The sequence below is a fragment of the Pseudomyrmex gracilis genome, unplaced genomic scaffold (assembly GCF_002006095.1).
Source record: "Pseudomyrmex gracilis isolate BER0280 unplaced genomic scaffold, ASM200609v1 scaffold_6, whole genome shotgun sequence".
NCBI classification, from domain to species: Eukaryota; Metazoa; Arthropoda; class Insecta; order Hymenoptera; family Formicidae; genus Pseudomyrmex; species Pseudomyrmex gracilis.
In genome coordinates, this window is record NW_018020590.1 from 50,909 (window position 1) to 63,799 (window position 12,891).

The window sequence follows — 12,891 nt, forward strand, 5'->3', positions numbered from 1 at the left end:
TATATATATATATATATATATATATATACCGTAATCAGTGACCAAAGTCAGTAACCCCGCCAAGGTCGCGCGGCCGAGGTCAGTGACCCGCTCCCACCAAGGTCGCGCGGCCGAGGTCAGTGATCTTAGTGTAGTATGTATATAATACAATATAAAGTATAATATTATAAATATATAAATAACTTATATGTATAATATATATTATTTAAAATGTTATATATAATATATATATAAATTACGGTTACGTTATTTTAGTCGCGTATAGTTTTTCTACTCTTTCCTGTCACGTGACTTTACTTTAGTCACGTTTTTAATTTTCTCCACGTATACGACGAACTGTCATAATTGCTTTTTTGTCATTATTCACTCTCTCGATCTTACCAATTCGATTCGACTCGACTCGACCAACTCGGCAACCAATCGGCAACGCGGAAAAGAGAGAGGCAACAATAGATGCAATACGTTCGATATCAAAACACGTACTTCGCGGTCCAAATGGATTTTGTTATATAAGAAGGAAGGATTAGGTTGTTTGGAAAGTGTCTTTTTTTTAATAAAATGTAAAGACTTATCTAAATTAGATTCTATAAATGTTTATACCGTGCTGGATATTTTTAACTGCGCAATGTCTCGAGCAAGTTGCAAATCATAATGCCACTTAACTTAGTAGAAAACTACGAACGATCCAATAAATGTTTTAAATAGCATCCGTATTAAATTTAAAATTTGCTTTATCCTCAGAAGTTCAAATTGTAATTTAATTGTTACGCTCGAGTGCACGAACATCTAGTTTTCAGAATTATTGTGTCGTATCTTTCTTATTCTTAGATTATTATTTTTTTTTATTTTTAAAATACGCAAAATGCGGAATACATAAAAGTTTTATTTCGGAGCGGAGTCACAAAACTTTTGCGTATTATTGTCAGAATTCGCGAAACGCGCTTTTGTCGGATTTTTTTTTTTTTTAATCTTCCTTGTTAGTGGATCTTTATGGTGACGACTTCCTCGCTTTTTTTTTTGTATATCTCCGCGAATACTCTCTCTTACAATTTGAGCATTCGAGTCGGCCGGGCGCGGGCAACAATGTGTGACTTAATAAGTTGTTTAATATGATGAGCTCAGCATTATATTCTCGTCGAGATAAAAAGCAGAGAGGGATACCTCTCGCGGTCTTAAGGCGGATATTCCTTTTCCCATCAATTAAGATTTATATCTGACGCGCGTTATTATCGTGCGCTTTTTGCAACAACAGCACGGAATAATTTAGCATTAATTGCGTGTTGGCCCGTACGTCCGTTCTGTGTGTGTATCGCGTCCTGATTCGACGCCCGGCTTAAGATAACATAACACGCAAACATCGTGAAATTTCCTGTCGCAAGGTGTATCGTAGGTACACTTGTGCGATGTGTGTGCACCCTCGTTAATGTATGCACATTTTGTATGTGTATATGTATGTGTGTGTAAAAACTATTAATTTTCCTGCCACATAATTTTCAGCAGTTTTCCCGACGCGGTAATAAAAAAAATTGATACAGTCATTGCGAAAAAAAAAGAAACCGTGATGTAGTGAATAATCGTCGTGCTAGGATTTATATAGTTGTGCGAAAAAGAATCACTTTGAGAACTTTATCAAATTTTTGCAGCGCAGCCTGTTTCCGCGCGCGCCGCCGTTCAATATTGTGCCTCGTGTGTGATTTATTACGGAAGACTCCAAGTCCGTATTCGGAATCGGGGGTTCGCGGCCACTCTCTCGCGATTCGCCCTATACCGTTATTATCGATTGAGCGTTCTTCTACCGGGAGGGAGAGACTTCGCCGGAAGGTGAATGCACCGCAATAAATCAGGTTGATCGTTTGTGCCCCCATGCCGCGCGAAGAACCGGCCGTGCGCCTGAGAAATTAAGTATGCTTGCATGCCGGTAAGCTCAACACGCTAGCGATTCGCGTGTCGTAATCCCGGCAGCATTAATTAGCTCGAAAACGATGTCGTATATTTCGGGATGGAATTTCGGACCGGACTCTCGCCAGATTTTGCGCGACGTTGCACTTCGTTTTCAGCAAAAGCCGAAGACACGTTGAACAAAATACCGCGAGTGCACGAGTGTAGGTACAAAACGCGAGAACGGTCGCAAAAATTTCATTTTTAAAGGATCTTTCGTAGTTTGTGGAAAAGCAAGATTTTGTTTGTTCCGCACACGTTCTGACAAATATTCAAACCGTCTCGAAGACTTGTCAAACATTGCGGCTGGCTCGAAGCTTCCACTTTACACGATAGAGAAGAGAGAGGAAATTACGGAGCATTCGCGTCTTGTGCAAATTTTAGAAAAATTCATTCGAGCGAATAACTTTCTTTGATTTTTATTTTGATAGTGAGATTACGTTACGAGTTCATTCAATTTTATGAAGAACTCTCACAAAACCAATATTACACGCGGGAATGTGTGATTAGGATAGTTCAAAATTGTTATTTCGTAAATTCGTTTGTCTCGCGGCAAGGAACTTGAACAATTTCTTCGTCAAAGAAAATTCTGGAAAGTTCGCGGGTTTATATATCGTGCGAGACATGTGTGATACGCCGTTAAAAGGACATTGATTTGAGAAGAACTTTATATCTTCCACGCCAATTGGAGCGCGTCTCTAACCACCCTCGGGGAATCGTCTTTTGCTATCAGATCCTTCTTTAATACGGACTGAACTCGGAAACCCGGTTACATACATATATATATATATAAGAGGAAAAAGCTAGATTAGTGTCACATTACTGATAACGCATCACGCGTTAAAAATTTGCTTTGACATTTGAAATTATTCCCATCGGACCTGCGATGCGTAAACGTAGGTTCGAAAGGTTCGAAAGGTTAAAGAGTAAATAAAACAGCATGAACTTTTGAGAGATATACACAACACGGAAAAGAGTAAATTTATCAGAAAAGAGAAAAACGGAGAAATTTCGCGAAGTTGATTTCAAACATTGAAAAATGCTGTAATCGATCTTGTCTCAATTATTTGGAATACGAATCGCGAAGTTTTTTTACTTGCGCGTTGTATAATATAATCGTCAAAAAGCGATGTGATCGACAAATTCTGAAAATTCTGAGTCCGATATAAAACACGTATTACGTATAATAACTGCATAGAGTCTTTTCGGAAAGCACGTTGGTAATATTTGAATTTCAAAGGCACTAGAAAGAGATTAAAGAGTAGCGACAGACTATATAAACCGTCTTACCGGGTCTCGCGAGAAAGTCTTTGTCGTTTAATTCTTAAATGTAGATATACTAAATATCGATCTGTGACGTCGAAGTATAAAACGGATCGAACCGGCGAGGGAGAGAGAGAAGTACCCCCGCGTTGCGACCACTCACGACCCACTTATATCCCTCTACTGCTTATTATATAATATTCTTTGCCCTAAAAACCCGCGCCACTCGTGCGTTGCGTCGAGAAAATTTATATCCGTCCCACGTGACCGATCGCGCCATTTTCTTTCGACCTATGGTTGGAAATTGAAACTCACGTCGCTTTTTCACTTACCGAAGATGAACATCAGGATAGGCACGGTAGTCAGACAGGTCAGACACACGGTGAACGTCATCGTCTTGCTGATGACGCGTAATGCGCGAAAGACAAAGTCGCATATGCCGTTCGCCTCGAGATGGGCGTCCTTCAGCTGGAACACGACCGAGCCGTAAGTCGCCACGCCGAGATTCGTCGCTTCCGTGTTACCCTTTTCGGGCGCTTTCGCGCCGCCGGCGAAAAGTCGACGCGACTCGTCGCCTGAAAGCTGAAAGCACACACACACACGCACACACATGCGCGCGACGAGCGCAAATTAGATTTTCTCTTGCAATGTAATACAATTTTGCTCCAGTGAGTTCATTCACTTTGATTAATACCGAAACACACATGACTCCCACGGACTTTAGTCCGTAGGAGGAACTTCGCGTGGAGCTGTGATAACAGGCGCTATTTCAGCGTCGCTGCGCGTTTCTTTGCAACATTACAACAAATTCCCTTCTCTCCGACTTTGGTTAATGCTATTTGTAATTCTCTGTTTTATCTCGTGCGTATATTAATCCTGCATATTATTTAGTCTGCGCGTTGCTCGCTTCATCTGCATTTCGCTGATTACGAAGTAATCCAATTAGCGACAGAGCGAAAGCAGTTTTTCCCGTCTTTCATTGTCGGAAAACTCATGTTAACCGGCACGCTGGTATAATGCGAGGGAAAAAAACGTAACGACAGAATCCTGGAAACGTTAAAAGCGCAATTCAAGGTTTTTCAAAAAAAATTCTTTCGAAGTGCGCGCGATTCGGATGCTTCTTTTAATTAACAAACTTCAATGCTGCACGATAAAAGTAGGTAAATAAAGAAAAACCTGCGAGAAGCGACGCTCTTCGTTTCCAGAGATCTTTAATTTTATATTGGCTTATAATTAGTAGTGGAATATTTTCTATTTACTACAACGTCTTTTCGAGATGATTTCAAGAGTCGGAGATCAATTTATATTCCGTTCGTCTTCCGTTCACAACGTAAATCCCGGATCCAATAAACGATTGTGAAAAGTGCGAGCGCAGCTCTCTCGCCGAACTGGCTGGCGTTTCTTATTTCTTATCGCCCATTCTCGGCTTTACGTCTCTCCACGGAATTGATCCTTTGAGAGATTCTCGCGTAGCGCGCGCGCGCGCGCACGTGTGCGCACACACATCTCTAACACGTTTTTCACGCGGAAAATAAGCAGTGGATGTGATCCGCGCGGGAAAACTTCAAGCTGTCACGAGCAGAATGTGTGCCAACACTTTTGATCCCTCCGCGAATCTCCTCGCTCAGATCTCACCGCGTCACGCAAAACGGGTAGTAAACCCGCGCACTTTTAATAGATAGTCAATAGTTCGTGAAAAAAAACGTCATTTTGTCGGTTTTTTCTATTTTCAAATCACAAAAGCAAAATCTCATCATCACGCGCGTGTAATTCTCTCAATTTTCGAACAAAAGAAAATTTGCGCAAAAGACAAATTGAACTAACTCGCTATTGATTATTTTGGCTTCGAGAGAAGAAAAAATTGTGTAAGAAAGTCAAAAGACGAAGTAACTCCTGAGATTCGGATTTCTTCTGACATGAAGCAAAGGGCAAGGGTGGAAGAGTAGATTTCGCGATGAAGCCAACGGGTCGGGTCGTACGTTACTCGCTCCGTTACTTACTTCGCGTGCATCGCCGCACCGTGTCGTGCCACACGGCTGTGTCCGCACCGGAAACTCCAGGCCGGAATGCAATTTCAGATCGTGTAAGTTATTTTCTTTTAAAAAAGAGCTCTTCTTCCACTGATAAATGCGAGATGCACAAAAGAAATATTCGTCTCGCTTTGCGCAATTTAATAATAGAACGTACGCAAGACTGTAATATATACGCGGAGCTCTCGCGAAAATGTAAACGATATATCGCCGTTTGTAATTTTGTGTTACGCGTGTTAAGTGATTAATTTAACATCCTCCAGTTAAGATTGCACGGTTTCTTTTGTGATAGATGAGCTGTACTCTCTTTTTTTTTTTTTTTTTTACTCTCGTTCCGCGAACAATTCACTCACGTCCCGTGGTTTTACAACCGAACACGGTATAAAGCGAATTACACCGCAAAAAATAAAAATTTGCACGCGACAGAATAAATCTCTCTGTCGTAGCTGTGACGTAGCGCGCGCGGAGGTGAAAAAAAAAAAAAAAAACGGCCGCAAAACCAACGTCTCCGAGAGCAATAACGAAGAAAATTACTTTGAAGATTTTATGAGGATATGCGCGCGCCGAAGGTTATAAGCAACGAGTAAAAAACGAAAAAAAAATGGAATTAGGAAATAACGCCTACACGTAGCTATCGCAGCGAGGTTCAATGGAAATTCATTTGGCAAAGAGCAACACTTTTTCGAAGCAAAAATTCCCCCGAAAATTCGTGCGCGCACGGATGAATCCGTTTTTCCGCTTTTAAAACTGTGGTTTCCATTTCGTACTTATTTTGCGATACGTATATAAAGCGGAAGTATCTGTATGTACATTTTATAATTACTCCAAGAGAAACTTTTTTTTTTGTTTTAGATAATCTCACTGGCAATTCTTCAGTTCATGCTTGCAAAAGCGTATATAATACGATGTTTCTGTATATGCGTGAATATATACATGTGTATTTAGCACATCAATTTGATAACGATAAAATCACCTCGGCACAAGATATAAAATTCTATTTTATTTTGATTTATTTTCATTCATCTGAGAAGAACGTTTATCTAATTATTTTCACTTTGTAGAGAGAGAATAATGCGGAAAAGAGTCTCGACACGCGCACGACGTATGAAATAGAACGTCATTGTTGTGTGTTCACAAAACAACACAATATTTCACACAATAGCTCATCCGTTGTAATGAATGAAAAATGCTTCATGCGATCAGAGGAAGGAGGGGAGGAGGAGGTCGAACTATTTCGCAAAAAGTTTTTTTTTCTCAAAACTCGCGGGAGTTACCTTGTTAGCGTATATTTCCGGGGCAAAAAAAAAAGTATGTTTTCTCTCTGCGCTCGCAACTGTTCCACGTCGTAATTACTACGACCGAATGATAAATGACAAATTTACGTCCTTGCGAGTTTATGCCAAGTAACATATTTCGCGATGAGCGATAAGGGTGTCCTTAGACAGTCGTTTCCGTGGCGAGGAAATTCTGCTCGTGATGCATCGTGGAACAACGTGACCGTGTAAGAGTAATCAGCGGGTCGAAATGTAGCAATATAAGAAAAGAAACAGCGACTGATTACCTGCGAAACGGAGCTGCTGGCTCGTCTGGAGTCCGCCCAGGTATTCGTTCCGTATCCCAAATTGATCTGCGCGCCGCCGCTCCCGCCCGATCTGACGCTCCCCGAACTCACATCCCTTTGGCGATAAGGTGAGGAACTTCGATTTCTCGTGCTCCCTGAACAAACATAGGATATTTCTGTCATTTCTCTCTCTCTGACTGCCTTTTGATGCTCGGGGCTACCGGAGCGCATGCACTTCGGAAATACGCTAGCACAGACGGAAAACCCAGCTAGCTATTCGAAAGCGTCGCGAGATCGAGTCTTCGACTTCAAAGTCACTGTGCAAAATGTATCCAACATATGAGAACGACGTGTTTATTTGCCATCCGACTGTAATTCCTTTCCCCGCGTCGTATTTTCAAATTCAGTTTGCGCTATGTGAGATACTCGTGCGTTCGGAAGTATCCGACTACTTATATTTCTTCTGAAAATTCTACGTAAACTTGTATATTGAGTTTTTTGTTTTCAATTAACTTGACAGAGAGAAAACTGTGCGATATTAAATTTTTCTGGGATCCGGAACATATCTTATTCCGATTGTTTGAACTCTCTCAGATCTCTTTGTTTCTATACGCTTGCAGTTAACGAATGTCGTATAACTGAACTTGCGCGCACACGGGAGTATGGACAATGGCGAACTGTGTGCTCCAATTAACGATGTTTGCAATTTGTATCTCTCGTTGCACGAATTTCGCGCCCGTTACAAAGAAAGACTATTACACGTACTGCAAACTCGGAGCGACGAGATATCTTTGTCAGCAGGGGCTTCGACGTAATGCGCGTCTCCCCCCTCTCGTGCGATAAATCCCAGTCGTCTTCAATTTACGAATCTCATCTGCGCTCGAGTGATGTCGATTATCGCGATGCCCGGCCCTCTCTTCGCGCACGATTCTCGCCGCGAAATTTATCGGTTTCGCGTGTCTGCTGCGTAGCTCGGTAAACAAGCCAATCCTCGCCGTCGTATTGATCTCAGACTTCTAATCTCGATGGAGAGACCGAGCGGGTTCGCACGGCTGAGGCGTGTAAAAAAGAATGTTTCACAGTACAATCTTCCGCAATAGAAAAATTAACACACATTTAACAACAATTATATATAAAATTGGAAAAATGGTTTAAATTACAAAACAGCGTTGATTGACTGTTAAAAAAATTTCTCATTTTTTTCTTCCTCGAAAAATTTTCAAGGAAAACCTCACACGTTCGCGCTGCTCCGTTTGATTATTAGCGACGGCGCACGCAACTCTCCTTTTCGCGTCGCGCCAAGTAGGTAAATGAGAATACGTATCAAGACACACGCGTATTTTCGATTTCGTGACTGATGGCGATTCGTTGGCTGATATTAATGAGCGCGCACGCGACGAAATCAGGCCAATTTGCGCGGTCGCGGCATAACCTTTTAGCGGTGTATGTACCTCAGCGCGCGTGATGTTAATTATCGTTGGGATTTAAGTACTTCTTGTTTGCCCCGTGTTTGATTTCGCGCGCTTCTCTCTTTTTTTTCACTCCCTCTTTCCTGTCATTCTTCCTCTTTCGTGACGTGGAAATTCACGCGCCGTTAAAAACCTCGTTAGCAGAGCATTTGGTTTCTCGCGAGTTACATCTCATTCGCAGAAAACATCGAATCGCACGGTAATCGCGAAACATCCTTTGTTTAATATTGTGAAGTCAGTTTTTGCAAAAGCTTATATGAGGTTTAATGGTGTTACGTCAATATCATTTGGATTTTCTCGAAAATCATTACGGTTACGAATTTCCACGTACATATGTTTAAGTTTTTCACGTTATTTCGCGTTTAGCGAATGAATGTGTCCGAGAGATAATTAAATTTTATAGTATTATATTATAATTAAATTATTCAATATATATATATAATTTTAAATGCGCGATGTTTAGACAGGCGTAAAATTGGATTTTCTTTATTGAGAATAAAGCTGATAATTCGAGAACCACAAGTACAAATTCAAACACTCGATTAAATAAAGGAGAGAGAAAAAAATTATTTTTACATTATGAACTCTGCCCCACATTTCTGATTGTGACTATCGTATTTATAAAGAAACAAGATGATATGTCAGCAAAATAAAAGTTGATGCAAAATCGATACTCGCAAAAACACCATCTGTATGGTCTGACTACGTATTACAATAAATTTAATCGAGCGAGAGTACTTAAGGAAAGAATTGGTTCATTGTCGCCGAAAATCCGCTCGTCGTTTTTTAAACATTATTTTGACATTCGCTCGACAGATTGTTTCTTCCGTTTCATGCATCAGGCGCTTATTCGAGGCGCGCGTATAACCGTCGCATCCGTCCAGATTTCGAGAAATATATCGAGTGCGCGATATCGGATGACGATATACGAGCGAAAGTGTGTAACGTCCGGCGAATCAATTTCCGCCGCACGCGGGATATATAACATTATCCCGGCATCTATCGCATTCCGATGCCGTGAGAAACGAACGAAATCTAATCGGCTTCTCCGGAGACTTGACTTCGAGAGTTGCTCTTACCCTTTAGATATGGTAACGAGCGTCAAATTGCCGCTCCCAAAGGAAGAAATATTCGCTGTCTCGGAATAGATTTTCAGCTTGGGAAATTTCACGGGAAAATTTGAAGATGATAGAGTGGAATTTTAACGAATACACAAACGAGAGCAACACGAGAGTCTAGCCACGCATAAAAAGTGTATAGCTCTTTTTTGCAAACTATATGTACAAAAAATAAATAAATAAAATATATAAAGAAATATATTCACAAAGAACATTTTTGTGTGTGTGCGTTTTGCGCTTCTATATTTATTAATATAAAATAAAATACGGATTTCTATCTCTTTCTTTCTTTGTAACTTTGCTTTTCATTTCCTTCAATCATTTTGCGGATAGCATTTCCAATAACAGGTTTAGAAATATAATCATAATCTCGTCGACTCGAGCCCGAGATGAAAATACAACAATATCGAATACAATTGTTTATCATGTGTGTGTATATATCTATATGATAGATATATCCAACGTATACGTAGACATATTATTGGCACAATCCGACCGCATTTGCGGCAAAGCATAAGCGGTTTCGTCAGCACATCGCGCTGCGTTTCACCGCGATGCTATAATTCCGCGAACCCTGGGTGGGAATATCTAGATTTTGATATTGAACATTGCGGTTCCGAGACACATTTAAGAATCCTCGATCACATGTTTTCGCGGATCTGTTCCCGAAGTTACGCAACATCGACGTTAAGTCTGCGGTAACGTCACTTTGTTCCTTTGTGGAACAACATCGACCACAACTCTCGGGACGCAAGATAATTATTTTCTTAATAAATTTTATCGCGTAGTGCGCGGTTAACTGTTGATCCGCAGTAAGATAACAAGTAAATTATAATATTTAATATGCTGAGAAAAAAATGGTCGATAATTATTACATTTTCTCACCTTGGTCCGCGGAAGCTCTTCTAGGATCCTGCACACCCAGGTTGCCCCTCGGCGCTCTTCTGTCCTGATGACCGCCGAGGCTGCTTCTGGGACTTCTGTCAATTCCGTCGGTTCCGATGCTTCCTCTTGGGCTTCTGTTCCCCTCGTCGTTGATGGCTCCGAGTGAACCCCTCGAGTGCCTCTCGACGTCGTTTATGCCTATACTTCCGCGCGGCGATCCGCGAGTTGCCGAGTCGTGCGGCGCGATCGAACCTCGCGGACTCCTATTGCTCTCCGGACATATCGATCCGCGGGGCGACCGATTCGGGTCTGGTCCTATCGAGCCGCGGGGCGATCTGTTGGGATCGGGCGCGATGGAGCCGCGCGGGCTCTGGTTCAGACACTCCGAGGCGATCGAACCGCGCGGACTCCTGTCCGTGACCTCCATGGGAGTGATGCTGCCTCTGGGCGGTCTGTGCATTTCCGGGCAGATCGAGCCGCGCGGACTCCGATCGAAGTCCAGATTCGCCATGCTGCCCCGCGGACTCCTCGTCGAGTCCGGCACTAATGAATGCCTGGGACTGCGATTGGCGTTGCCGTTCTCCGGTAGGAGGGACGTTCTCCCGACCGCAACCATGCTATTACGCGGACTTCTATTGTAGGCCACATCCGGCACGAGGGAGTTCCTCGGACTGAGCGCCGAGTCTGGGACGAGAGAATGACGCGGACTCAGGGAGATTTCTGGTGTCAGACTGCTACGTGGAGATCGCGCCACGTCAGGCACCAGACTGTTGCGCGGACTTCTGTTAGAGTCCGGTATCAGAGAGCCCCGCGGGCTTCTGCAGTAATCGTCAGGTATTAGAGAATTTCGCGAGCTGCGATTCGCCTCCGGCACCAAAGAGTTGCGACCGGTGCCGTATTGTTCCAAATCCGGCAGAATCCTGCGACAGACTCCCTGAAAATGAAACCGCATACGCGTTTGCCTTACGTATTTGTATAAATATCAGAAACACAAAACAGCACAAACATCAAGGATTGTTTGTATATCGCATCGGTTATTCGAAACCAGTAATCTTCCGTAACAATAAATAAACTCGTGACGATTTCAAAATAAATTTGATTGAGGTCAATGCGAGAAATTACGGGATGTTAATGTAAAAACTTTTTCTCTTTATCGTAAGAACTGATTAATTTTATATAAAAGTATTTGTGTAACCTAATGATTTTAACTTGAATTAAAAAATTAAGTATACTGATGCGCGATAGTGTTTTGTATGTTGTTATAAAAATTGTATTTATTTAAATATAAATTAGCTCGTTTGCATTTTCACATGCAAATGTGTGTGGCTGTTCAAATTAATTAACTGCAGTTTTCTCGAGAATTACTCGGAGAAACGGGGAGAGAGAAAGACAATGCTAAACACTCGCATTTCCGCAATGTATCTCGTTTAAGTAACATAGAAGGTAAATTTTATTCGTACACGTGAAAGCGCGAGGCAACGAATTTCAATCATGTTAGTAATATACGTGCGAGGCTAATTGATTTAGTTTTCAAAGCGCGTGTGTACGTCGCACCAATCGCCTGGGTTATGAATAACACGCGATAGCGATTTGTCTGCCGTGAAAATTGCATGACCCCAAAATTTTGCGGACAAACTGTGTGTAAAATACGTGATGCACAAAGTGTATCTAGTTTCAACCGAATATATGCAGTGCTTGTGTATATACCGATCGAATGCAACATCAAATGCGACTCATACACACGCACTTGGCCGGGTAATCGAATATTCTGTAACACTGCGTAACTCGAAGCGATTAAAAACATATACAAAAAAACAAAATATTTGTTTCGTATTCTAACGATAGGTTAAATGGGAATCTCGGTATACTAAAATGTTTTTTTTTCCATCATTTACATCGCGCGAAGCAAGTGAATTGTTTGATTCCAGTTGTGTTCGCAGGTATTTAAAAAAATTATTTGTTCAAGCTAAGTTTTATGCATTTTCTCTAGAAAAGCGAGTTTTAAATTAGTTAATTAGTTAGTTTTAATTCGACTGCGAGTCAAAAAAATGAAATGAAGAACTATAGGTGAATCTTTGATATCCTTGTACTAAGTCAATAATCACAAGAATATTTATAAATTATACAAGGGGAGTTTATAGATATATATATCTGGACTCCTAAAATATACATATATATATATATATGTGTGTATATTTCAGAGATACATATAAAGAAGATAAATACTAACTTCGTCGGGAGAGTCGCTTTCGGTATCCAGAGCTATATTCGGCACCATGCTACCCCTCGGCGACCGCTGTCTCTCCATCGTTCCGCCGGGGCTGCTTGGTAAAACAATGGGCTTCTCGGTGGCGACGCTTGCACGTCGACCTCGCATCGTCGAAGACGCCCCTGCTGGCTGACTCGAGTTGGCTACGCTTGGCGACGCTCGTCGGCGTCGCGACGAAGCGCTCCGATGTAACATCACGGTGACATCCTGTCACTCCTGCGACACAGCGCATTTTCCATCCCATTATTTATCGAATATATTTAATTTTGCCTCTTTTTCTCTCTCTCTCTAAAAGATATTAATATTTTTATTTAATAATTAATATTAATGCGAAAAAAAAACAAATTATTGTGGGAAA

The 12,891-nt window shown here is 41.6% G+C and overlaps 1 protein-coding gene across 1 annotated transcript in view; it reads right to left on the reverse strand.

The window, feature by feature from the left end:
• Positions 1 to 12,664, reverse strand: part of LOC109858819 (peptidyl-prolyl cis-trans isomerase CYP95-like) — a 20,962-nt gene extending 8,298 nt beyond the window's left edge. The window contains exons 1-4 of the mRNA XM_020436451.1: positions 12,495 to 12,664; positions 10,265 to 11,198; positions 6,793 to 6,947; positions 3,534 to 3,783 (exon numbers count right to left, since the gene is read on the reverse strand). Coding sequence (XP_020292040.1) covers positions 3,534 to 3,783; positions 6,793 to 6,947; positions 10,265 to 11,198; positions 12,495 to 12,641 — 1,486 coding nt within the window. The 5' untranslated portion in view covers positions 12,642 to 12,664. The remainder of the gene's footprint in view (positions 1 to 3,533; positions 3,784 to 6,792; positions 6,948 to 10,264; positions 11,199 to 12,494) is intronic.
• Positions 12,665 to 12,891: the final 227 nt, after the last annotated feature.